This window comes from Eriocheir sinensis, chromosome 32 (genome assembly GCF_024679095.1).
Source record: "Eriocheir sinensis breed Jianghai 21 chromosome 32, ASM2467909v1, whole genome shotgun sequence".
Taxonomy (NCBI): Eukaryota; Metazoa; Arthropoda; class Malacostraca; order Decapoda; family Varunidae; genus Eriocheir; species Eriocheir sinensis.
The window spans coordinates 13,958,331-13,985,969 of record NC_066540.1 but is presented as its reverse complement, the minus strand read 5'-3'; the positions used below and the strand labels follow the sequence as shown (position 1 = coordinate 13,985,969).

At 44.9% G+C, this 27,639-nt stretch overlaps 1 protein-coding gene across 2 annotated transcripts in view; it reads left to right on the top strand.

Annotated features, from left to right (window-relative positions):
* The window catches only part of LOC127006181 (uncharacterized), a 30,975-nt gene that overhangs the window by 1,412 nt on the left and 1,924 nt on the right, over positions 1–27,639 (top strand). Inside the window, exons 2-8 of one of the 2 annotated variants that reach the window (XM_050875733.1) lie at positions 8,636–10,033; positions 14,888–15,058; positions 16,699–16,820; positions 20,939–21,155; positions 24,580–24,707; positions 25,562–25,645; positions 26,747–26,944. In XM_050875733.1, coding sequence (XP_050731690.1) covers positions 9,889–10,033; positions 14,888–15,058; positions 16,699–16,820; positions 20,939–21,155; positions 24,580–24,707; positions 25,562–25,645; positions 26,747–26,944 — 1,065 coding nt within the window. In that variant the 5' untranslated portion in view covers positions 8,636–9,888. Of the gene's footprint in view, positions 1–8,635; positions 10,034–10,447; positions 11,504–14,887; positions 15,059–16,698; positions 16,821–20,938; positions 21,156–24,579; positions 24,708–25,561; positions 25,646–26,746; positions 26,945–27,639 lie in introns of those variants that run through there. The other variant, XM_050875734.1, reaches the window with a different exon arrangement.

The window sequence follows — 27,639 nt, the reverse complement described above, 5'->3', positions numbered from 1 at the left end:
GGGCATGGGAGTATAGACACTGCCCCCATCCATATCCACTCCACCCGGGAATCGAACCTGGGACCTCTTGGTTATGGGCCGGGCGTGCCAACCTGTGTGTGTGTGTGTGTGTGTGTGTGTGTTGTATTAGGAATGCATACATCTTACCATATTTTGTAAACTTTTATAATGGAGAGAGAGAGAGAGAGAGAGAGAGAGAGAGAGAGAGAGAGAGAGAGAGAGAGAGAGAGAGAGAGAGAGAGAGGATTTAACAGAGACAGACAGACTGACAGACAGATATATTCATGTACGTACGTGAAGGCCAGAGTAGACGCAGAGATGTGTACACATGGCATTAAGAATGTCATGTGTACACTGGACACACACACACACACACACACACACACACACACACACAGCCAGTCAGAGAGAGAGAGAGAGAGAGAGAGAGAGAGAGAGAGAGAGAGAGAGAGAGAGAGCAGGAAAAAGGAAACTTTAAATTCTAAGGAAACTAAAACAGAATAACATAAGAACATAAGAACGTAAGGAGTCTGCAAGAGCCCGGTTGGCCTATACAAGGCAGCTCCTGTACACTCAACCCCACCTTACCTCACCGTCCATGGCTTTATCTAACCTCTTCTTGAATGTATCTATGGTATTGGCACCCACAACATGGCTCCCAAGCCTGTTCCATTCGTCCAGCACTCTATTGGTGAACCAATTCTTGCCTGTGTCTTTGTTGAATCCGAATTTGTCTAACTTAAAACCATTGCTACGCGTCCTACCTGGCTCTTTTACTACCAAAACCTTATTGACATCCCCTTTATTAAAGCCCTTCATCCATTTATAGACTTCGATCAAGTCTCCTCGCAACCTTCGCCTTTCTAGAGAGTGTAGATTTAAATGCTTCAGCCTATCTTCATAAGGCAAGTTTCTCACCTCCTCAATCATCTTTGTCATCCTCTGTACATATTCTAACATCTTGATATCCATTCTATAGTTGGGGGACCATTCTATAGCAGGCATTTCCTAACTCTCTCTCTCTCTCTCTCTCTCTCTCTCTCTCTCTCTCTCTCTCTCTCTCTCTCTCTCTCTTTGGAATATCAATCTTTGTATGATATTTCTATTCAAACATGTGCCTCTGAGACAGACAGGCGGAGGCACGGAGTGATAACTAGTATGCAGGGATGGGACAGCTGGGCACAGGCAGACAGACAGACAGACGGACAGGTAGGCGTGACGTAAGTTTCTACGTGTTTCTAAAATTAGAGTTGAAAAAGTGATCATTTAAAAAGATGAAAAATAGATTTAATATAAATAATTAAATTCTTTAAAATCTAAATCAACTATGTGATTTTTTACTTTAATAATCACAAAATTACTCCCAGAAGTAATCAGATAAAAAAAAACTTTTCCACAGAAACCTTCTGGGAAAGGTAACTAATTGGCCGTAATATCTCTGCGGCAGCACATCCACCACACAGGCACAGAATACAAGCATTTTCATGGAAAGTGCGTGAGGTACTGTATTCTTATGAATGGAATTACTTTCCTACTTTATGTAGCTATAGATTCAGTTCGACGGAAAAAGATATTTATAAGTTTCCCAATAAAAAAAAACTTGATTTGAATCATGATTTTTTAACCGAGGGTAAAATCCTTCAGAATTGGATGGTTCAAGTCACTGAGTAAAATCCTGACCACCGTCGTTAGAACACTGGAGTGACACGAAACACGTCTTCACGGCGCCGCCAGACTGTTAATGCCACCTGCCACTGGCTTGAAAACCTTCATGTGTCGGTGACGGGACCTGGTAGTTTTGGTTCATTGTTACACGTTTCTCTCCTGTTTGGACGGCGGGGCACAGGCGGGCCGGGCCGCACGGTTGGCGCCGCCCTGTGCCCGGGTGGGCTGCCACGCGCCGCCCAGCTTCCAGGCCGCGGCCCGGCTCACGAACGGAGTATTCGATCGCGCTATTCAAATTCGAACACATTTGAATATCGTATTTAGGATTATTCGTATTCAGTATGTTATTATTATTATTATTATCATTATTATTATTATTATTATTATTATTATTATTATTATTATTATTATTATTATTATACTATATAGCTAATAAGGGTCCCAGAGAGGAAACCGACCGTTTTTGACTCCCTGGCCATACTCGTGTTCATGGCGAGGAACCGCAAGTGTAAAGACGCCGAGAGTAATGCTGTCCTCCCCTCTTCCTTCATAAACACACAAAGCACCGCCGTGAATCTGCCTGTAACGAGCTAACACTATACTCGGGTTTGTAGCTGTTAATTCATTTCTGGCAGGCTTTTTCCACACGCCTTCCTCGTGAGTCCACACATAACTCGATAATTCAATTAGCTTTCTTCTGGTCGTTATTATCGTTGTTGTCCTCCTCCTCTTTCCTCATAAACCTACACAGCACTTCCGCGTAAGTCGTCTGCCTGTAAAAAAAGCCAACACCATAGTCATATATCACGGCAGCCACCATAAATGAATTTCGTTTGTGCCACTAATGGGCTGGAGCCGTCCACGAGGCCCCTCAAGAGAGCGTGCCGGCGGCATATTTCCCAAGTCTCTTATGGTTCGGCATAAGGAGAAATTAGGACCAATCAGCGCGCGCGGTGTATACGGCGCTACAGGCAGAACCTAAAAATGAAAAATGTTTGGGTTTATACCTTTGAATTTATTTCCGGCAGGCTTTTCTTTACACCTTCCTCGCGAGTTATTTAGCTTTCCTCTTCTCGTCGTGGTTTCTTCCATGCATCCGCGTCAGGGTCTAAATCTCGCCCCGCGTTACTATTTCCCGCTAGTTGTCAGCCATGGAATTCACGTCAGCGGGTTAGCCTTGTGGAGTCAACAACTGGGATGTTTTTCTCAGGAGGGTATTGATGGATGAGGCTGGCCGTGTAGCAGTGTGACCACGTGATGAATCTTACATGAAGTGACATCTTTCTCGACATTTGGAAACCAATCACGTTGTTGTTGGAGTTTGTTTTTCCATCTCTTGTTGCGTTTCTTGAACTGTCCTTCTCTTCTCCCTTCCTTGTTTTGGAGTTCGTCTTTCCTCTGGGGCGTAGGTAGTCATATCTCCTACACATCCACAAAAACTGGAGCACTGACACATTTCTTACACATAGTCCGTCATATTTCCTACACAAGAACATGTATCCAGCACATTTCCCACACAAACACTGAGTACCCAGTGTATCTCCTTATCTCCTACACACAGCGGTGCCTCCGGCGTAACTTCTACAGTTATACTGTCATATCTCCTACAATTCTGCGATCCCGTGTTAGTACAAAAATTAAGTGAAAACGAATGCGAAGTTTTGCAGAGGAAACACAGTTGCATTATGCAAGAAAGTACAAAACCCTGGGAAATATTAATGTGTGATTTTTTTCTCTTTAAAGACGTACGTATATCAAAAGAAATTGTAAACAAATTAAATTTGGATTTCTTGAGCACATTCATTTCAGAGGAGCTTTTTCAATTAATAACTCAAGCCCGTCATGAACGACAGGTACTACAAGGGGGGCATTTTACAGGGTTATTATTTGCTGCTGCCACAAGAGCAGCTGTGCAATCCGCACAAGAGGCAGCGTATTGGTAGGGCAGAAGAACCACTGTCCTGACCAGGATGAATGCAGTGGGGTGCAAGGACCCTAAATGGCATCTCTTCTTAGTTGGGATAAAGTTGGTGTCGTCCTTCCTTGTCCTGCCTTGGCCCACGAATTACGAGGACAGTGCTAGGTCGAGCCTTAACATGACTCGATTCGACTCGTGTCTGAACGCGAACCCAGCTTTCCTCCCTACGTAGACTGGCTGACTGGAATCCTGTTAGGAGTTGTGACTCGCTTCCTATTTTGGTGTATGAAATGTGACTGCAGCCCCATAATGAACACCACTCAGTGCTGGGGATCGAACCCGCGCCTTCTGAGTAGAAGTCAGGGCAGCAAACCATAGAAGGCCCGGGTTCGATCCCCGGCACTCAGTGGTGTTCATCATGGGATATTTTCACCGTGTTAATGCAGTCTTTCCTCTTCCTCTTTTAGCTTCTTATAATGACCTACTCCTTTCCCTGTTTAATTTGTCTTTTATCCTTCTCTTGTTGCTTCTTATATACTGTTCATCCTTTCGTCCTTGTTTCTTTAGTAATACCACATTGTTTGGGAGTTTGTCTTTCCTCCTCCTCCTCCTCCTCCTCCTCCTTCCCTTAACCTAACCTCATTATACTGTCCATCTTCCTTCTTTGTTATTCATGTGAATTCTTATCTTCATCTTCTTCCCTTTATTGTTGTAGTTTCAGAAGTATTACATCATTTGGGAGTTGGGATTTTCTCCTCCTGATCCTTCTTAATAACCAGTCTGTTTTCCTGTATTATTCTTTCAGTAACAGGCGATGTATCAAGTCGTTGTGGGCCTTCTCTTTTCCTCCTCCTAATCCTTCTTATCCTCCTTCCTCCATTCACGAATATTCTCAGACGTTTTCGGCGCCCACAACAACTATTTACAAAGGTCACAAAGTTGATGAGTTGGGTTCTCACGAGTTAGTTTTCACGTCCATGGTGCAGAAGCCTTGTCAAACTATCACTGGGATTATAAAACTACCCGTGGAAATACTAATACAACAACTTCTACTATGAAAGTCTTGTCAATCTATCACTGGGCTCATAACACTACCCATGAAAATAGTAACCCAATCTTCTACTATCAAAGCCTTGTCAAACTATCACTGGGCTCATAACACTACCCATGGCAATACTAACACAACAACCTCTACTACCAAAGCCTTGTCAAACTATCACTGGGCTCGTAACACTACCCATGGAAATACTAACACAACAACCTCTACCACCAAAGCCTTGTCAAACTATCACTGGGCTCGTAACACTACCCATGGAAATACTAACACAACAATCTCCACCACCAAAGCCTTGTCAAACTATCACCAGGCTCGTAACACTACCCATGGAAATACTAATACAACAACCTCTACCACCAAAGCCTTGTCAAACTATCACCAGGCTCATAACACTACCCATGGCAATACTAACACAACAACCTCTACCACCAAAGCCTTGTCAAACTATCACCAGGCTCGTAACACTACTCATGGAAATACTAACACAACAATCGCCACTACCAAAGCCTTGTCAATCTATTACCACTCTCATGGCACTCTCCATGGAAATACTCGTACTTACACAACAACCTCTATCGTACTACCAAGGCTTCGTCAAACTAACACTAGGCTCGTAACACTACCCGTGGAAATACCAACACAACAACTTCTGCTATTAAAGTCTTATCATAAAACTAAAACTACCCATGGAAAATATTACACAACAACCTCTACTACTAACGGTTTCAGGGGCCGTGTTCCCCTGTTTTTCGCAAATAAGATTTTAACAAAGCTTCGGACAAGGATGTTATTTTGGCAGTGGATGTTTGAGACCCCGACCTAATGGACAAAAATATGATTTGTTGTCACATGTGGATAATGAAGCACTTATAAGAGTAAATTTAGGATAAACTTGGCTAAAAGTTAAAGGCACTGTGAGCGAGGCTAGCCCCGCCAACGACAAAGCTGCTGTTGGGTAGTTGGGTGGGGATGATTGTGTGAGGAAGGAAAGGTTGGGTATGGGGGAGGTTGGTGAACCAACGAGGGATGAAACCAGAAACTACTGCTCGCTTACATACATGCAGCATGTACTACCAATAGTCACATTTTCCATGTAAAGGATAAGTAATTTCCTTCGAGTAAAACTGTTTCTCCCCAACTGATAGTCCATGTAAGGAACATCCATATTTACAGTACATTACATATTGCTACGGTGTGTGTGTGTGTGTGTGTGTGTGTGTGTGTGTGTGTGTGAAGCAGTAAGACATAATTGTTGGTTGGATGATTACTCATACGTCAGAGCTAAACGTCACATCGACGTCACGAGAAGATGAGCGGGGCAGGGCTAGCCTCGCTCACAGTGCATTTAACTTTTAGCCAAGTTTATCCTAAATTTACTCTTATAAGTGCTTCATTATCCACATGTGACACCAAATCATATTTTTGTCCATTAGGTCGGGGTCTCAAACATCCACTGCCAAAATAACATCCTTGTCCGACTCTTTGTTAAAGTTTTACTTGCGAAAAACAGGGGAACACGGCCCCTGAAACCGTTATTAAGAAACCCTTGACTAATGTGTGTGTGTGTGTGTGTATACCCCGAAATGTTCTCTCGGCAATAGAAAAAAAAGTTACCTTCACCCAAATACACACACACACACACACACACACACACACACACACACACACCAGTTCCCCCCCCCCCCCCATCCCCCGCCGCCCCCATACAAAACGTGCCCAGGGTTAGCAGGAACAAGAAGTGTAGTGTTTGGGGGGGAGAGGGGGAGGGGAGGGGTGCACTTAGCATGCCCTCGTCCTCCTTCTCCTCCTCCTCCTCATCATCATCATCATCACCATCATCAAGTAAAGGTTTCGAAGTGGGAGGAGGAGGAGGAGGAGGAAAAAGAGGAGAGGGAAAATAAATGTAAGAGACTAAAGAGAGAAAAAAAAGGAAAAAAAAGAAGGAAAAATGAAGAAGGGGAAGGAGAAGGGGGAGAGGGGGAGAAGAGAGAAAGTGTAACGGAGAGAGAGAGAGAGAGAGAGAGAGAGAGAGAGAGAGAGAGAGAGAGAGAGAGAGAGAGAGAGAGAGAGAGAGAGGGGGGGGTAGACCTAACAGGTAAAAGAAAAAAAAAGCGAAACCAGAATTGTCGGGTACAAACTCACACACGCACACACACACACACACACACTCCCAAAAGTAGGCTGGGCGGTGCCTCTCCCCCCCCCCCTTCTCCACTTATTATACCCCTCCCTCTCATATCTTTCCTCCCCTCTCCCCTCTCTCCTCTTTCCTCCACTCCTCCCTCTCCTCTTTCCTCCCCTTTCCTCCTCCCCCTCTCTTAATTAACCTCTTGATTTTGTTCGCTCCTCCTTCCCTTCCTGCTCCTCCTCTTCCTCTTTTTCATCTTTCTCCTCTTTCCCTCTGTTCACTTCCTCCTCCTCCTCCTCCTCCTCCTCCCTGGCCTAATAGCTACGATCGGCTGATAGCAAAAAAAAAAAAAAAAAAAAATCTTTCACCTCCTCATCTTCCCCTCTGTTACCTCCCTCTTCTCCTCCTCCTCCTCCTCCTCCACCAATAGGCCAATGGGCTTTGAATGAGCCAATAGGCTTCCTGTTGCCTGTCATTCCATGTTTCCATGTTTCCTCCTCCTCCTCCTCCTCTTCTCTCTCTCTCTCTCTCTCTCTCTCTCTCTCTCTCTCTCTCTCTCTCTCTCTCTCCTTATTCTTTTTTTATTCTTTTTCATGTTCTTTTAATTATGGATTTAAGTTTTTTTTTGTTTTTTTTTACAACAAAGGAGGCAGCTCAAGGGCACACAAAAAAAGAAAACAATAATAAAAAAAAGCCCGCCACTCGCTGCTCCTAAAAAAGAAACAAAAGAGTTGGATGAATTCAGATTGAACGAAGGCGTAGGCAAGAATTGGTTCACCAGTAGGGCGGTGGATGAGTGGCACAGGCTTGGCAATCATGAGGTGAAGGCCAACACAACAGATCCATGCAAAGGTCAAGTGGATTCATGGTTAGGTGGAGGTAGGTTCACGGGAGCTGCCATGCATGGGTCTGCCGGCTCTTCTTACTTCTTAATTTCCGCTGCTTACATCCTGCCCCCACCCTCCATCTCTTCCTCCCTCCTCCTCTCTGGTAGGAGAAGGAAGAGGGGGAAACATGGAAAAATTATGTTTCTTGGAAATATGATGAGAGTTGAAGAGGAGGAGGAGGAGGAGGAGGAGGAGGGAGGAGGAGGAGAAAGGGAAGGGAACAGAGTGGGGGAGGAGGAGGAGGAGGAGAAAGGGAAGGGAACAGAGTGGAGGAGGAGGAGGAGGAGGAGGGGAGGAAGAGGAGGGAGAAGAGCAGGAGTAGGAAAAGAAGAAAAACTTGCTTGTAACATAATGACGGAGAGAGAGAGAGAGAGAGAGAGAGAGAGAGAGAGAGAGAGAGAGAGAGAGAGAGAGAGAGAGAGAGAGAGAGAGAGAGAGATTCACACAGGCAGACAGACACAAATAGATCTTGCTTTAAGAGTAGATTGGATAACTACATGGACGAGGATGACAGGTGGCAGTGAGGTGTGGGTGCAGCAAGGAGGCAGGGTACTGAAGGTAAGCGAGGATCAAGCCTCTACCTGTAATCCCTGAAACTACACCTCAACCATCGTGAGTAGTGGGGGGGAGTCTGGAGCTGCCCTGTGTAGGTCACCCGGCCTCTTGCAGTTATCCTATGTTCTGATGTATTATTATTATTATTATTATTATTATTATTATTATTATTATTATTATTATTATTATTATTATTATTATTATTACTGCTTTTTACTCAGTCCGTTCTTTGCTTCATTTTCTTACCGGTACAATACCGGTTTCTCTCGTCTCTCGTGTCTCTCTCTCTCTCTCTCTCTCTCTCTCTCTCTCTCTAAAGGTAACAAAACAACAGCAATCACATTAACAATAATAACTAAAAACAATAATAAGAACAATACCAATAACAAAAATAACTATATATTTTTTTTGTATTTCCCTTTCAGGACAAGCGACAAACGCCTCAACCAATCAGCTTCCGCCCTCCTAGTGACGTCATCAAGCACAGCCAATCAGCCAATCAGAGAGCTCCTTCGTGACGTCATAAGAGTTTTAAGCCAATCAGAGGAGAGGGTGCTTTATTTCTGCAGAGAGAGAGAGAGAGAGAGAGAGAGAGAGAGAGAGAGAGAGAGAGAGAGACGATTAGCTAGAAGAGAAAGTAGAAAAAAGGAAGAGAAGACAAGGAGAAGGGAAGAAGAAGAAGAAGAAGAGGTGCAACAACAACAACAACAACAACAACAACAACAACAACAACAACCTCACCTCCCCACCAATTAACCGTCCCCATCTCCTCCCCATCCTCCCCCTTTCCTCCCCATCAATCCCCTCTCTTCCCCAAGCCCTCCCCATCATTTTATACCACTTTTCATCCCTCTCCACCCTAACCCTTCCCTTCCCCCTTCCCCAACTTACTCATCTCTGCCTTTCCTCCCCAACATTCCCCTTTCTTCCCCATCTGATCCCCATTTTTACAACCGAAACTATATCCCTTTTCTTCCTCACCCCAATTCACCCCCTCTTCCCCATCCCCTCCCATTTCTCTCCCTACCTATCCGTCTCCCTCCCCCTTTCTTCCCCACATCCTCCCCAGCTAATCCCCCTCATACTTAGAACATTGTTAATTCTTACCTCAAATCACCCTTTCTCTCCCCATTTCCCCTTTCACCCACCCTAGCTTCCCCACTTCCTTCCCCCGCCCCCTCCCCCTACCTTCCGTCCCCAGCCATCCCCATCCCTCTCCTCCCCACTTTCTCCCCACGTCCCCATTTCCTCATTGCCCATTTCTACCTCAAATTACACTTTCTTATCTCCCACTTATCCCCTAACCAATCTCCTTCCCCACCCCTACCCCCTCCCCTTTTCCTCCCCATCACTTTTACAACATCAAACATCTCTCCCAGCTAACCATCTTCACCCAAATCATTCTCTTCCCCTCCCCCCCACCAATATCACCCCACCTATCCTCCCCTTCCCTTCCCTTCCCAAGTCCTCCCCATCATTTTTAGATTTTCAACCATCTTCATCCTAACTCACCCCCTCTTCCCCCCCATTATCTCCCCACCTATCCTCCCCCTCCCCTTCCCTACCCACGTCGTTCCCATCATTTTTAGAATTTCAACCATCTACATCTTAACTCACCCCCTCTTCCCCCACCTCCCTCGTTGCTTCCCCCTACCTCCCTCTCCCTCTCCTCCCCGCCATGATCAGCTTCAAGCAATGGATGGTGGTACTCGGGATCTACGTTGCTTTCCTGATGTCCGGGGCCGTCATGTTCCTGGAGCTGGAGCGATGGAAGGAGGCCGAGGAGAGGAAGGACATGGTGCAACTCAAACTCAACGTCAGAGGTGGGTGTGAAGGGGGCTGTAGGATGGGCGGGGTGGGGAGGGTGTGTGCGTGGGGGTAGGTGTGTGTGAGTGTGTGTGTGTGTGACCCTACCGATTAGAGCAAGGCTTATAAGCTGATCTCTGTCTACTGCAAGGACAACACACCACCACCCATCCCCGTTGCTCAAGGGGGGACAGTAACCACTCCTACTCAGAAAAAAAAAGGCCTGAGCGCGGCCTACCACTCCGCGAAGTCTGGCAGTGCAGGGCTTTAAAACCGCCTGAGCTATCGGAGCGGTGTGTGTGTGTGTGTGTGTGTGTGTGTGAGAGAGAGAGAGAGAGAGAGAGAGAGAGAGAGAGAGAGAGAGAGAGAGAACAAGGCTGGCAAGTTTCTTATTCCCAGAAGATGAGGTTGTAGCCCGGCCAGTTGGCAACCAGCAGCATGTCAGTTCCTTACGCGTCTGGCCGCGTCGGTGGTGCAATCAGTGTGTGCGGTGCAGATCAAAGCACACACTGACCGCACGGGCTGGGACGTTAACTTCGCTCCTCAGCAACGATGTGACGATCAGTGCTGTTATTAAAGGAGTTGATCGTTTTCGCACTAGATGCAAATGCAGGAAGGTTGTTCCAGTGGCGAATGACTGCTCAAGGAAAAAAAAAGCTACCAACTACCATTACTTCGCTTAAATTGATGGAGCGGTATTTTTCTAGTTCTTGTGTTAGTGTGGAGCTAAAAAAAAAAAAAATGAGTGATCGGCGATAATAAACTTGTTCAGCCACTTGAAGACCTGTGTCAGATTCCCCGTAGTCGTCTTTTCCTACATAAAGAGATTAATATGTTGCTTGCTTTATTTTTCATGCGATTGTGTCCTTAATGATGCTATTATTTTCATGGCGCGTCACTGCAGTCTCTTATTAAGTACTTCAATCTCCTGTATGTAATTAGGGGCCAGAGAACTACAGTGCGTATTCCAGGCGAAGTCTTGCCGACGAGTTATGCAAAGAGATCTTCACTTCCCGGTGGACGTTCCTCGCTATGAACCCGAGCATAGTGATAACTTTTTACAGACTTACGGTGCTTTGTGTGTTTCAATACCAGAGTCCCTAGAGGGAGCCCCACCACAGAGTTATATATAACTCTGTGAGCCCCACCCTATGCCAGTCATTAAGGTGTTGGAAGCGGTCGGTGGTTGCGTCAGAGCTACCTGGCCTGCATGGCTTTACTTAAGGACCCAATTCCAAGGTTACCCCGCTGACGTGAATCACATGGCTGAGAATTTAGAAATAGTGACGCGGAGAAGGAAAGAAAACTCAATTATAGAAGAAAGTTAAATTGAACATCGAGTAAGTGTAGACTCACTAGGAAGGCGTATAGAAAAGCCCACCAAAAATGCATGGAAAGCCAGGAAAGCGTCAGAGGGATTGGTGGTTGCGTCAAAGCTGCCTGGCCTTCGCTTCAGTGCCCATACCTGTCAAATCTTAGTTTATTGCGTAAGTCTTGCATAATTTCGGTGATTTTCAAGTCTTACGGCGTAAGTTGAAATTTTTACGTTTTTTCTCCGCTTGCGATGTTTTTTTTTTTTTAATATGGTAGAGAAAGCTTGGTCTTGTACTGCCGAGTACAACAAAGAGCATCAGTGAGCTGCAGTAGGTTCACTGCACCTCACTGACGCTCTTCGTTGTACTGTTGTACACAATGTAAACACATGACACAGTGAACACCACATAATGAAAAACAGTACTGTTTACAAGAACCTTTGTCAACAATACTGTTTTTCATTATGTGGTGTTCAGACTGTCATGTGTTTACATTGTGTTTTCATTCTGCATTTGTTTTGAAACAAATAAATATTGAATGACAAAAACTATAGTTTTCTTATGGTTTAATTACCGTTTTACACACAAACTGATGGTCTCTAACGCAAAATCTTATGCCAAGACACCACAGTAGCTTGACAGGTATGAGTACCCGATTACCGCCCCAGCCTCGTGTTGGTGGAAAGTCCAGCACACCGGCAACACTGTTTGTGCCAGCAGGTCCTGCCCATCCCTGGCGTGCATGACGTATCAACGGTTAGCATTGCTTTATGGAATATAACCGCGATCTTGGTCCGGGAAGCAACCACTCCGTTATATTACTAAGGGCCGCTTTCACAGTCACCTTGTTTGTTTTGATCGTACCAATGGCGGAGATCGACGCTATAGTTTTCCACGTGAAACTGGCCTATGGGGTAGTGGCGGCTGCAGAGGAAGCGAGAGGTGTTGAGAGTGTGTGGTAAGGTGCGGGGCTAGGCTAACCCCGCAGCCGCCACTACCCCATCGGCCAGTTTTACGTGGAAAAGCTATAGCGCGCGACCGCCGCCATTGGTAACGAACAAAACAAACAAAGTGACTGAAAGCGGCCCTAAGCTCCGTTACTCTGTCTCCTCAACGGGTAAACTATTCTATTCTTTACTATTATATTTCCCAAGATCCGATTTCTCCTGTAAGACCTGCAGAGGCTTCTCACGCATCTTGTATGAATGGTTACTATTTCTGGAGCTAACGCGAATAACAATGATGACTATAATTGGAACAGAGAGAGAGAGAGAGAGAGAGAAAGGTGGACGAGGAGGAGGAGCAGAAAAAAATAGGAGAGAAGCATAAGAACTTCCTTTTTCCTATCCTCTTATGAAACCTCCTCCTCCTCCTCCTCCTCCTCCTTCTCCTCCTCCTCCTCCTCCTTCTCTTCCTTTTTATTTTCCTGCTTTCACTCCTCTCAAGGATGATGAAGGAGGAGGAGGAGGAAGAGAATAAGAATGGGAGGAGGAGGAGGAGGAGGAGGAAGAGGAAGAGGAACAGGGAAACTTCCATTTACCTCGTCTCTCTCTCTCTCTCTCTCTCTCTCTCTCTCTCTCTCTCTCATTTTCTTTATTAGGAAAGTAATTTGTGCGTGTGTGTGTGTGTATGTGTGTGTGTGTGTGTGTGTGTATGTGTGTGTGTGTGTGTGTGTGTGTGTTTGCGGTCTCGCTGAATACGGAATCCTGTTATTCTCTCTCTCTCTCTCTCTCTCTCTCTCTCTCTCTCTCTCTCTCTCTCTCTCTCTCTCAATGCTGAATGCACCTGACAGAGAGAGAGAGAGAGAGAGAGAGAGAGAGAGAGAGAGAGAGAGAGAGAGAGAGAGAGAGATGGAAAAATCCATGTATGTCCAATTTTCACACACACACACACACACACACACACACACGTGCACACAAACGTACACACGCACATTTTTTACGTCTTGGTAATTACATGGCAGCAGAGGAGGAGGAGGAGGAGGAGGAGGAGGACAAGAAGGAGGAGGAGGAGGAGGAGGAGGTGAAGGAGGAGGAAGAAGAGGATGAGAAGCATAAGAACTTCCCCTCTTCCTAACCTCTCTTTAAATCTCCTCTTCCTCCTCCTCCTCCTCTTCCTCTTCCTCCTTTTTCTTCTCTTCCTCTTCCTCCTTTTTCTTCTCTTCTCTCAAGGTCAATGGGAGAGGAGGAGGGGGAGCATAGACAGGTGAAAAGTAATTTATTAATTCTCTCTTTATTATTATTATTATTATTATTATTATTATTATTATTATTATTATTATTATTATTATTATTATTATTATTATTATTATTATTATTATGATGATGATGATGATGATGATGATGATGATGATTGTTACTATCATTACTAATTTATTTTTATGATTGAGAGAGAGAGAGAGAGAGAGAGAGAGAGAGAATTACAATTTTTTTTTTATCCACTGCCTGCGCTCTCTCTCTCTCTCTCTCTCTAATTATACTGCACTCACTTTATGAAAAATACACCTCTTCCTCTTCCTCTTACTCTTACTCCTTAGGTCACCCCCGTCCTTCCTACTGCAGTGGTGGCTTTCATCTTAATTTTCCTCTTGGTTACTTCAATGGTTCTCTTTTTTTTCCTCTTGATATCTTCCTCTTCCTCTCCAGTTCATCCCTCACGTCCCTTCCTCTTCCTCTTCCTCTTCCTCCCCAGCTCACTCCTAGTCCTCCCCATTGCTGTTTTTCTTCCTCTTCCATCTTCCTCCCCCCTTCCTCTTCTTCTTTCTCTTCCCCCCAAGCTCATCCCCCATCCTCCCCACTGCTTTACTCTTCCTCTTCCTCTTCCTCTTTCTCCCCAGCTCACATCTAGTCTTCCCCATTGCTGTTTTTCTTCCTCTTTCCTCTTCCTCCCCCCTTCCTCTTTCTCTTCCCCCCAGGCTCAACCCCCATCCTCCCCACTGCTTTCCTCTTCCCCTTCCTCTTCCTCTTCCTCCCCAGTTCACATCTAGTCCTCCCCATTGCTGTTTTTCTTCCCCTTCCCTCTTCCTCCCCCCTTCCTCTTCTTCTTTCTCTTCCCCCCCAGCTCAGCCCCTATCCTCCCCATTACTCTTCCTCTTCCTCTTCCTCCCCAGCTCACTCCTAGTCCTCCCCATTGCTGTTTTTCTTCCCCTTCCCTCTTCCTCCCCCCTTCCTCTTCTTCTTTCTCTTCCCCCCAAGCTCATCCCCCATCCTCCCCACTACTCTTCCTCTTCCTCTTCCTCTTCCTCTTCCTCCCCAGCTCACTCCTAGTCCTCCCCATTGCTGTTTTTCTTCCTCTTTCCTCTTCCTCCCCCCTTCCTCTTTCTCTTCCCCCCAGGCTCATCCCCAATCCTCCCCACTACTCGTCCTCTTCCTCTTCCTCCCTAGCTTACCTCCATGTCCCTCCCTTTCATCTCCCTTAATCCCCCTCTTCCTCCTCCTCCTCCCCAATTCACTCCACAATGATGGCCAAAAAAAAAAAAAATAATCACTCCACGTCCCTTCCTTTTCCCTTCCTCTTCTCCTTCCCCTTCCCATTTCATCCTCTTCCTTTTAATTCCAGGGGTGGTGGAGAGCCTGGACGACAACACCACGCGAAAGAATGTGGAGGGGATAGTGGATCAGATCGGGCACCAGTGTGGGCATGATTATATGACCTTCCGAGAGGACGAGCCCCTTAAGTGGTCTCTCTGGAACTCCTTCTTCTTCACCTTCACCGTCATCACGACTATAGGTGGGTGCTGGGGGGGGTGGAGGGGGAAGGGGAGTCATCTTGGTTGCCCTCTTGAATTTGTTTATTTTTGGGGGGTCCTTTTTTTTTTTTGGTTTTCTTGTTTTTTTTCCTCTTGATTTTCCTCTTGATTCGTTTGTTTCCTCTTGATTTTCTTATTGATTTGCCTCTTGGTTGTCCTCTTGAATTTGTTTACTTTGTGTGGGGGTCCTTTTTTTTCCTTTTGATTCGTTTGTTTCCTCTTGATTTTCTTATTGATTTTCCTCTTGATTCGTTTGCTTTCTCTTGATTTTTTAATTGATTTTCCTCTTGATTCGTTTGTTTCCTCTTGAATTTCTTATTGATTTTCCTCTTGGTTCGTTTGTTTCCTCTTGATTCGTTTGTTTCCTCTTAATTTTCTTATTGATTTTCCTCTTGGTTCGTTTGTTTCCTCTTGGTTCGTTTGTTTCCTCTTGATTCGTTTGTTTCCTCTTAATTTTCTTATTGATTTTCCTCTTGGTTCGTTTGTTTCCTCTTGGTTCGTTTGTTTCGTCTTGATTTTCTTATTGATTTTCCTCTTGATTCGTTTGTTTCCTCTTGAATTTCCTATTGATTTTCCTCTTGGTCTTATCTTAATGTTGTTTCCTCTTGATGTTCCTCTTGGTTTTGTTTCTGGTTTGCTTTTTGTTATTGTTTTCTTGTTATATCACTTTTTAGTTTTCCTCTTGTTTTGGTTTTCCTCTTGATTTTCCTCCTCTTGCTTTCTCTTTTTTTTTGTTCCTCTTGATTTCTCATTTCAGTACTCTTAAATTTCCTCTTAGTTTTTCTTTCGGTTATCGTTTTCAAGATACACTCGATTTCCTTTTATTCCTCTTTATTTTACTCTTGATTTCCTCTTGACTTCCTCTTGACTTTCAACTTGATTTTCCTCTTGATTTCCTCTTCTCTTGTTTTGTTTGTTCATCTCGTTTTTGTTTGTTCCTTAATATTTTCCTCTTGATTTCGCTTCTTGTTCTGTACTTCCTCTTGGGGTCCTCTTGATTCTCTTTGAGGAAGGAGGAAGGAAAACAGGAAGGGAGGGAAGAGAAGGGAGTGGAAGGAAAAAGGGAGGAAAAAAGCAGAGAGAGAGAGAGAGAGAGAGAGAGAGAGAGAGAGAGAGGGGGAAGAATGGAGGAAGGAGGAAGCGGGAAGAAGGTAGGGAAGGGCAGGGGAAGCGGGGAAGAAGGTAGGGATGGGCGGGGAAGAAGGGAGGGGGGAGGGAAGGGCGGGGAAGAAGGGAGGGGAAGGGAGGGAAGGGCGGGGAAGAAGGGAGGGGAAGGGAGGGAAGGGCGGGGGAAGAAGGGAGGGGAAGGGAGGGGAAAAAGTATAGGTTCAGGATGACTTGTTGCTAAGGTCGAGGGAAGAGGAAGATGAGGAGGAAGAGGAGGAAGAGGAGGAGGAGGAGGAGAAGAGGGGGGGAAGGGAGTAGGAGGAATAGATAGTGGTGGGGATAAAGGGGAGGAGCTCGCTGTCAGTTATCTCCTTCCTCCTCCTCCTCCTCCTCCTCCTCTTCCTCCTCCCCACCACTATCACCGTAACCAACATTAAATTCTCCGGCAATCTCTCCCCAAAACTCCCCAGTCCCCCAATAACACCTAATCTCCACCTACCCCCTTCCTCCCCAGGGTTCGGGCACATGGCACCCAAGACCGCGTGGGGAAAAATCACCTGCATCCTCTACGCCTTCATCGGAGTGCCTCTCAACGGCTTAGTTATCGCCTCCCTGGCTGACATCTTCTCCAACAAGGTAAGTGTCCAAAGGGGTGTAATTCAGGTGGACAGGTGTGACGGGGGAGGTTTGCAGGTGAGGTAGACAGGTACGCAGGGCTTATTTTTTTTTTTTTTCTTTTACAGAGAACGATGCATCTCAAGGGCAAACACACTCACACACACACACACACACACACACACACACACACACACACACACACACACACACACACACACACACACACACACACACAGAGTGGCGAGGTGTCTTGACAATTCCCTTTTAAAAGAGGTCAAGTCGTAGGCAGGAGGAAATACATACAAAAGAAGGCTGTTCCAAAGTTTACTAGTGAAAGGGATGAAAGAATGAAGATGCCGATTAACTCTTGCATAACGGATTTGGACAGTATAGGGATGAGCCAGAGTAGAAAGTCGAGTACAGCGGGGCCGCGGGAGGGATAGAGGCATGCAGCTGGCAAGTTAAATGGGGATGAAGCGATATCAATATTGTTCTGGTGGTAAGGAAGGGGATGGGATGCATAGTAATGGATTCAGAATTGGGCGAAGGGCTTTAATAAGGGTGATATCAGAAGGGTCAGGTAGTAGGGAAGGGGTTGAAACGGGATGAAGGGCTTTGATAAGGGCGCTAGTACTGTTCTGAGGGTGAGAAAGGAGGGTAGGACGCATAGTTATGGTTTATACGAGTAAGTGGATGAAGGGCTTTAATAAGGGTCATATCAGTAGGGTCAGGTAGTAGGGAAGGGGTTGAAACGGGATGAAGGGCTTTGATGAGGGCGCTAATACTGTTCTGAGGGTGAGAAAGGAGGGTAGGACGCATAGTTATGGTTTATACGAGTAAGTGGATGAAGGGCTTTAATAAGGGTCATATCAGTAGGGTCAGGTAGTAGGGAAGGGGTTGAAACGGGATGAAGGGCTTTGATGAGGGCGCTAGTATTGTTCTGATGGTGAGAAAGGAGGGTACGACGCATATTAATGGTTTATACGAGTAAGTGGATGAAGGGCTTTAATAAGGGTGATATCAGTAAGTTCAGGTAGGCGGAAAGAAGGGTAGGATGCATATTAATGGGTTTATTTTGAGCGAGGCGCATTGGTAAAGCTTCGATGAGGTGAGGAGGACGGGCGAGGCATTCAGAGCGTATCTTGCACCACGAAGGTCGTTGGATATGAAGACGCGTGGAGTTGGATTCTTGATGATGAAATAACTTGCAAAAAATGTAAAAAACTCTCCAGTACCAACGAAAGAGTGACTGGAATCCTTTATCAAGCTGAACCAAGGATACAAACTGAAACACCTCCAGCATATGCACCAACGTCAACTTACAGAGACGATGAAATAGGAAAGTTTTATGAGGATGTGGAAGGAACACACCGGGTAGCAGCGGGGATCATGTTTCTTAATGGTCCCTCTAAGCGAGAAAAATGAGAAAAAAATCATCACTCACACAAACCATTTCATAATATACATCAAAGCATTTGTGATCATTTTGTGTATTATCTATTTTTGGGGGGTTAAATCATGGCACAAATTTGGCCCGTCGCTGCTACACGGTAAAGCCACAAATTTGGACCGTCGCTGCTACACGGTAAAGCCACAAATTTGGCCCGTCGCTGCTACCGGGTGCAGGAGAAAAAAGAAAATACAAGTCTCAGTAATCATGGGAGACTTTAACGCCGAAGTAGGGACCAAACATACGAGTGAAAAGGCAACTGGGCGTTTTGGAATAGGTACAAGAAACGGGAGAGGAGACTTATTTCTTGAATTTGCGGGATCAGAGTAAGTGAAGTAAACACATTATTCAAGAAACGAGGCAGCGGGAAATGAACCTAGAAAAACCTTCATGCAGACAATGTTTTTAATTAACTTCATTCTTGCTGGCAACCCGGACATGGTGAAGGAAGCATGGCACCTTACATAGAGAAAGTTAAGCAGCGCATAAAGACGAAAGGAGAGAACAATGTTGGGTCTATCACGGAGAGACAGGAAGCGGGCATCACATAGCAACGGTCCAAATTTGTGGCTTTACCGTGTTGCAGCGACGGGTCAGATTTGTGGCTTTAACGTGTACCAGCGACGGGCCAAATTTGTGGCTTTACCGTGTAGCAGCGACGGGTCAGATTTGTGGCTTTAACGTGTAGCAGCGACGGGCCAAATTTGTGGCTTTACCGTGTAGCAGCGACGGACCAGATTTGTGGCTTTACCGTGTGGCAGCGACGGGGCAAATTTGTGGCTTTACCGTGTAGCAGCGACGGGCCAAATTTGTGGCTTTACCGTGTAGCAGCGACGGGCCAGATTTGTGGCTTTACCGTGTAGCAGCGACGGGCCAAGTTTGTGGCTTTACCGTGTAGCAGCGACGGGCCAGATTTGTGGCTTTACCGTGTAGCAGCGACGGGCCAAATTTGTGGCTTTACCGTGTAGCAGCGACGGGCCAAATTTGTGCCATGATTTAACCCCCAAAAAATAGATAATACATAAAATGATCACAAATGCTTTGATATATAATTATTATGAAATGGTTTGTGTGAGTGATGATTTTTTCTCATTTTTCTCGCATAGAGGGACCATTAAGAAACATGATCCCTGCTGCTACCGGGTTAGAGAAAAGACGAACGCTGAAGATATTTTGAAGACTATTAAGAATGAGATAATGGACTCGGGCAGGTCATATCATGCACAGAACTGACAATGGATGAACTGCCAAAGTAAAAGAGTGGCAACCCAAAAACTGTATACAAGGCAGAACCAAGTGGAGACATGGAATTAACATTTTTGCCGGGGCAGGGTGGAGTACACTAACACCACATAGAGGACCAGGTGGAGAGGTGGAATTAGAACCATTGCCGGGGCAGGGTGGAGTACACTAACACCATATAGAGGACCAGGTGGAGAGGTGGATTTAGAACCATTGCCGGGGCAGGGTGGAGTACACTAACACCATATAGAGGACCAGGTGGAGAGGTGGAATTAGAACCATTGCCGGGGCAGGGTGGAGTACACTAACACCACATAGAGGACCAGGTGGAGAGGTGGAATTAGAACCATTGCCGGGGCAGGGTGGAGTACACTAACACCATATAGAGGACCAGGTGGAGAGGTGGAATTAGAACCATTGCCGGGGCAGGGTGGAGTAGACTAACACAAGACAGAGGACTAGGTGGAGATGTGGAGTTAGAACATTTATCGGGGCCTGATGGAGTACACTAACACCAGACAGAGGACCAGGTGGAGATGTGGAATTAGAACCTTTGCCGGGGCAGGATGGAGTACACCAATACCATGCAGAAGGGGAGGGGGGGACGTTAGAAAATGCCTCTGTCCTTAAGAACGATAGAGATGGCTAAAGCTGAGAGTGATGATGATGATGATAATGATAATGATGATGATGATGCTGTTCTGTGTTACGGGTGCTTCCATCTAGGTTTGAAAGGATCAAATTATGCTATTGCCGTATTCGTGTGCTCCTTCACCCCCCCCCTCCCCCCCTGGGTGCGTGGCTCTGAATGAATGCTTTGAATTACTGGATATCCTCCCGAAGGTCGAGGGAATGCAAGGGGTCCACTGAGGGAAAAACTGTTACTACCACATCGAAGGATCGTCTGCTAGCTGTCACGTTTTCCTTAGTGTGTGTTGGTATATAATATGTGTGTGTGTGTGTGTGTGTGTGTGTGTGTGTGTGTGTGTGTGTGTGTGTGTGTGTGTGTGTGTGTGTGTGTGTGTGTGTGTGTGTGTGTGTGTGTGTGTGTGTGTGTGTGTGTGTGTGTGTACCTGAGCTTCCTCTGACGCAACCCCCGGGCTTCGGTAATATCTTCCTCCAATTATTATTATTATTATTATTATTATTATTATTATTATTATTATTATTATTATTATTATTATTATTATTATTATTATTATTATTATTATTATTATTATTATTATTATTATTATTATTATTATTATTATTATTATTATTATTATTATTATTTTTACAACAACAGCAACGACAACAACAAAAAAAATACATAAATAAACTAAAACCCAACAAACTTAACCAAAGAAAACGTTATCAACCTGCGCATTTTAAGGCCGACTAACCTAAAGCTCACTCGCACCCCTTGGACGCTCGCTCACACGCCCCTTTCCCTCGTGCTTCTCAGGTGATCAACTGGGACGTTCGGCAATGGGCGGCGCGATACAAGAGCTGGGTCACGGTGCTCGTCGACTCCATCCTGTTCCTGGTCCCCGGATGCGTGGTGTTCCTGGTGCTGCCGTCCTTTGTGGTGATGGAGGTGGAGGACGACTGGACTTACCTCGACTCCTTTTACTTCTCCTTCATCACTCTCACCACGATAGGCTTTGGTGACCACGTGGCCGGTAGGTGGTGGAGTCAGAGTTGCCAGATTGTCGTACTATTGCCAAGAAACAACAGGAATTAACTATTTTTACGATGATTATAAGTGGATCTTATTGGGGTCCACGAGACAGTTTTTGGGTCGGAAGTCGGTAAATATAAGAGGTTGAGTACGACAATCTGGCACCGTTGGTGGTGGTGGTGGTCGAGATGGTAACAGTGCTGGTGATGAGACGTGGCTGTTTGGGTCAGAGAGCTGGTCAGATGCATAGTCACGTGTTTACCTACTTATTGAGTCTCAGGGCCGTATATTAAGACACCATCGCTTCTCACATCAACTATTTCTACAGGTCAAAGAGGGGATCAATCGGGTTTTCATGAGTGGTTTTTAGGGTTCATGGCACAGAAGAAGGGTCAAACTACCACCAGGATCATAAAACTACCCCTGGAAATGCTCAACACTCCTACGAAAGCTTAGTATCGTATGTGTGTTTGGGCGTGGAAAGAATATGGGGTGTATTTTAAGACACCATCGCTTTTCACATCAACTATTTCTACAGGTCAGAGAGGGGATCAATCGGGTTTTCATGAGTGTTTTTTAGGGTTCATGGCACAGAAGAAGGGTCAAACTACCACCAGGGTCATAAAACTACCCCCGGAAAGGCCTACAGCTCCTACGAAAGCCATGTCAAATATGTGAACTTGGGCGACGAAATGTTTTAAAATACGACCCACAGAGTTTACAGTTAGTGAACCTCGTTAATTAGTCACTTTTTTCAATTCGTTAGGCAATTATTTAGTTAGTGAGTCAGAAACTGAGTTAATCCATTATTAGTCCTTCATATATTTAGCCAAGAAGTCAGTCACATAGTTTACAGTTAGTGAACCCGTTAATTAGTCACTTTTTTTCAATTCGTTAGTCAATTATTTAGTTAGTGAGTCAGAAATTTAGTTAGTCAGTTATTAATCCTTCATATATTTAGCCAAGTAGTCACCTGTTTAGTTAGTGGCTCGTAAATTTAATTAGTTATTCAGTTAATTAGTTCGTTAGTCAGTTATTTTTTATGGTGATTATTACAAAAAAAGTACGAATAAAAATGAGAATAATAATAACAAAAAAATAATAATGATAATATTTACAGTAACAATAATAATAATAATAATAATAATAATAATAATAATAATAATAATAATAATAATAATAATAATAATAATAATAATAACAACAACAGCTATATTTATTTTCATGCTTACAAAAGACTCTGGAAAGGTTAGTAACACATTCCGGTCATTTTCTCCTCATATTCCCCTCATTTTATCTTCATATTCCTCTCACTTTCTCTTCATGTTCCCCTCACTTTCTCTTCATAATCCCTTTCTTTCCCTCATTTTCTCTTCATAATCCCTTTCTTTCCCTCATTTTCTCTTCATAATCCCTTTCTTTCCCTCATTTTCTCCTCATATTCCCCTCATTTTCTCTTCATATTCCTCTCACTTTCTCCTCATATTCCCCTCACTTTCTCTTCATAATCCCTTTCTTTCCCTCATTTTCTCTTCATAATCCCTTTCTTTCCCTCATTTTCTCCTCATATTCCCCTCATTTTCTCTTCATATTCCTCTCATTTTCTCCTCATATTCCCCTCATTTTCTCTTCATATTCCTCTCACTTTCTCCTCATATTCCCCTCATTTTCTCTTCATATTCCTCTCACTTTCTCTTCATATTCCCCTCATTTTCTCTTCATATTCCTCTCACTTTCTCATCATATTCCCCTAATTTTCTCTTCATATTCCCCTCACTTTCTCCTCATATTCCCCTCACTTTCTCTTCATAACCCCCTTTCTTTCCCTCATTTTCTCTTCATATTCCCCTCACTTTCTCTTCATATTCCTCTCACTTTCTCTTCATGATCCCCTTTCTTTCCCTCATTTTCTCTTCATATTCCCCTCACTTTCTCTTCATATTCCCCTCACTTTCTCTTCATATTCCCCTTTCTTTCCCTCATTTTCTCTTCATATTCCCCTCACTTTCTCTTCATAACCCCCTTTCTTTCCCTCATTTTCTCTTCATATTCCCCTCACTTTCTCTTCATATTCCCCTCACTTTCTCTTCATATTCCCCTCACTTTCTCTTCATAATCCCCTTTCTTTCCCTCATTTTCTCTTCATATTCCCCTCACTTTCTCCTCATGTTCCCCTCACTTTCTCCTCATAATCCCCTTTCTTTCACTCATTTTCTCCTCATATTCCCCTCACTTTCTCCTCATATTCCCCTCACTTTCTCCTCATAATCCCCTTTCTTTCACTCATTTTCTCCTCATATTCCCCTCACTTTCTCCTCATATTCCCCTCACTTTCTCTTCATAATCCCCTTTCTTTCCCTCATTTTCTCTTTATATTCCCCTCACTTTCTCCTCTTATTCCCCTCAATTTCTCTTCATAATCCCCTTTCTTTCCCTCATTTTCTCTTCATGTTCCCCTCATTTTCTCTTCATTTTCCCCTCACTTTCTCCTCATATTCCCCTCACTTTTTCCTCGTATTCCTTCACTTTCCCTCACTTTTCCCTCATTTTCTCCTCACTTTCCCCTCACTTTCTCCTCATATTCCCCTCACTTTCCCTTCATTGTTTTTACTTCATTGTAAGCTCACTTTCATGATCCATCCTATACTACAACCTATACCAATTCCTTCACATACCCCTTTCTACTTCACTTTCAGCTCATATTCAGTTCATTTTCTCATCACTTTCAGCTCACCATTTTTGCAAACTCTCATTTTCACTTCATATTCACTTTTCCCCATCAGTTTCACCTCATTTTCAGCTATCATCCCTACTCTCACCTCACTTTCCCCTCACCTTCACATCACTTTCTTCATCTCACGTTCACCTCTTCCTCCACACTTTCACCCTCATTTCAACGTCATATTCGCTTTGCCTCCCCCTCAGCTTCACCTCATTTTCAGGTCTCACTTTCATTCCCTACTACTACCTCACTTTCACATCACTTTCTTCATTTTACGTTCGCCTCTTCCTTCTTCCCCCTTTCACCTTTATTTCCATCTCACTTTCATTACATACTCGGCCTATTCCTCTCATTTTTTCCTCATGTTCCCCTCACTTTCTCCTCATATTGACCTCACCTTCCCTCCCTCACTTTCTCCTCATATTGACTTCACTTTCCCTCACTCACTTCCTCCTCATCTTCCTCTCCCTCTCCCTCACTTTCTCCTCATATTGACCTCATTTTCCCTCACTCACTTCCTCCTCATCTTCCTCTTCCTCTCCCTCACTTTCTCCTCATATTGACCTCACTTTCCCTCCCTCACTTTCTCCTCATATTGATCTCACCTCCTCCTCACCTTCCTCTCCCTCTCCCTCACTTTCTCCCTTTATATTCCCCTCCCCTTCACCCGTCATCTATCCGCTCACCTTCGCGTCACTTTCAGGGCAGCAAGAGCTCAGCTACGTGTGGTTGTGGATATACAAGGTGGTGATGGTGATATGGTTCATTTTCGGCCTGGCCTACATTATCATGCTCATCACCTTCGTGCAGAAAGCCCTCAAGTCCAAGAAGGTGCGTTTGAAATTGACTTTTTTTTTTTTTTGGAGGGGGGAGAGAGAGGGAGAGGAAGGGAGGGAGGGTTGGAGGGAAGTGGGGGAGGGAGGGAGAGAAGGGGAGATTGTATGCGATTGTGTGTGTGTGTGTGTGTGTGTGTGTGTGTGTGTGTGTGTGTGTTTTCTCCTCATGTACGTGTTTTCCCCTCTCATGTACGTGTTTTCCCCTCTCATGTACGTGTTTCCCCCTCTCATGTACGTGTTTCCCCCTCGTGTTTTCCCTCTCATGTGTTTCCCCTCTCATGTACGTGTTTCCCCTCTCATGTACGTGTTGGCCCCTCTCATGTACGTGTTTCCCCCTCTCATGTACGTGTTTCCCCCTCTCATGTACGTGTTTCCCCCTCTCATGTACGTGTTTTCCCCTCTCATGTACGTGTTTCCCCCTCTCATGTACGTGTTTCCCCCTCTCATGTACGTGTTTTCCCCTCTCATGTACGTGTTTTCCCCTCTCATGTACGTGTTTTCCCCTCTCATGTACGTGTTTTCCCCTTCATGTACGTGTTTCCCCCTCTCATGTACGAGTTTTCCCCTCCCATGTACGTGTTTCCCCCTCTCATGTACGTGTTTTCCCCTCTCATGTACGTATTTCCCCATCTCATGTACGTGTTTTCCCCTCCCATGTACGTGTTTTCCCCTCTCATGTACGTGTTTTCCCCTCTCATGTACGTGTTTTCCCCTCTCATGTGCGTATTTACCCCTCTCATGTACGTATTTTTCCCTCTCATGTGCGTATTTACCCCTCTCATGTACGTATTTTTCCCTCTCATGTGCGTATTCCCCCCTCTCATGTACGTGTTGCTTCTATGCCCGCAGCTCCTGAAGGTGGAGAAGCGGGTGACGTCAGCCTTCAAGAAGCACGTCTTCAAGGTGCACAAGGACCTCGGTGCCCTCAGACTGGTGTGTATACCTATGTGTGTGTGTGTGTGTGTGTGTGTGTGTGTGTGTGTGTGTGTGTGTTTACAGTAAAGGAGGCAGACCAAAGGAAAAAAAGCGGAACGGTGCTCCCACAAGAGTCTCTAAAGAAGTGTCTTGATACTCCCCTCTGGAATGAATTCAAGTCGTAGACAGGAAAAAATACAGATGAAGGAATGCTGTTCCACATTCACCAGCGAAAGGGATGAAAGAATGAAGATTCAGGTTAACTCCTGCATAAGGAATTTGGACAGTATAGCGATGAGCTAGTAGAAAGTCGTATGCAGCGGGGCCGCGGGAGGGGTGGTGGGGGGGGGAGACATGCAGTTAGCAAGTTCAGAGGAGCAGTTAGCATGAAAAAAGAGAGACTGGGGCAACATTGCAGCGGAATTCAAAAGGCCATAGGGGATATTTGTGAGGCAATGTTGCCTCTCTTTCTATCTTCTACCGATATTTTCACGCTGACTGCTCTTCTGAACTTGTTAACTGCATGCCTCCCCTCCTCCCGCGGCCCCGCTGCACTCGACGTTCCACTCTAGCTCATCCCAATACTGTCCAAACCCTTTATGCAAGAGTTAACCAGCATCTTCACTCTTTCATCCCTTACACTGGTAAACTCTGGAACACCCTTCCTTTGTCTGCATTTCCTCCTACCTATGACTTGACCTCTTTCAAGAGGAGTGTATCAAGACACCTCTCCACCCGAAATTGACCTCTCTTTTAGTCACTCTTTACTTTTGCCTGTTGTGGGAGCGGTGAGCAGGGGGCTTTTTTTCTTCTACACTCTTTTTGTTGTCCTTGAGCCGTCTCCTGTGTTGTAAAATAAAAAAAATAAAAAATAAAATGGAGAGGTGTTACTGCTTTGGGTCGCCATCAAAAGTCAGGTCCGACCTGGAGACATTTTTGGTCCCCTCCCCCAGATGGAGACTCATATAGGCTGTTTTCCTTTATTCACCAAATTCATGAATAGTGAGGTGGAGTTAGGTTTACAGGAGCTTCCGTGTATATAATTAATAGGCCAACCTGACACATATGTACAGACTCCTTTACGTTCTTCTATTCTCATTTTCCTCTTCCCAAAAACAGGCCATCAACAACAGCAGCAGCAGGGGCGAAAAGACCAACACCAAGACCAAGCGCCCCACCTCCCTCCGCCGCCCCCGCCACGACTCCACCCAGGACGAACCTGCCACCCCCACCACGGACACCTCCTCCTGGTCCCCCTCACTCACACCGTTCCGTCCTCGCTCTGCCTCTGAATCTGATCTTTCCCTTTTATATATGGTATGTAATGATTGTAGTAGTAGTAGTAGTAGTGAGGGTGGGGTTGGGGGTGGTAGTGGTAGTAATAGTATCTGTAACTGTTTTCGTTTTATTGTATTTGTTGTATGAATAGTCTATTGTATGAATCACAGTAATAGTAGTAGTAGTAGTAGTAGTAGTAGTAGTAGTTGTATCTGTGACTGTTTTCGTTTTATTGTATTTGTTGTATGAATAGTATATTGTATGAATCATAGTAATAGTAGTAGTAGTAGTAGTAGTAGTAGTAGTAGTAGTAGTAGTAGTAGTTGTATCTGTGACTGTTTTCGTTTTATTGTATTTGTTGTATAAATAGTCTATTGCATGAATCATAGTAATAGTAGTAGTAGTAGAAGTAGTTGTATCTGTGACTGTTTTCGTTTTATTGTATTTGTTGTATAAATAGTCTATTGCATGAATCATAGTAGTAGTAGTAGTAGTAGCAAAGATCTTATGAATGGAGAGATGTACCACTCCGAGGCTTCTCATTGTAATTGGTCGACGCTGGAGCCCCCAAACAGCGGTGTAGAAGACTTCCCATTCCTCCCTTGGTGAACACGATAAAACCAACCTTTTGGAGAAGGTTGGAGTTACCGTGTTCACCAAAGCCGTTTGGGGCGCCACCGTCGACAGATTAAATTTTCGCCCTACGAGCTACGCGAGTGGTGCATCTTACCATA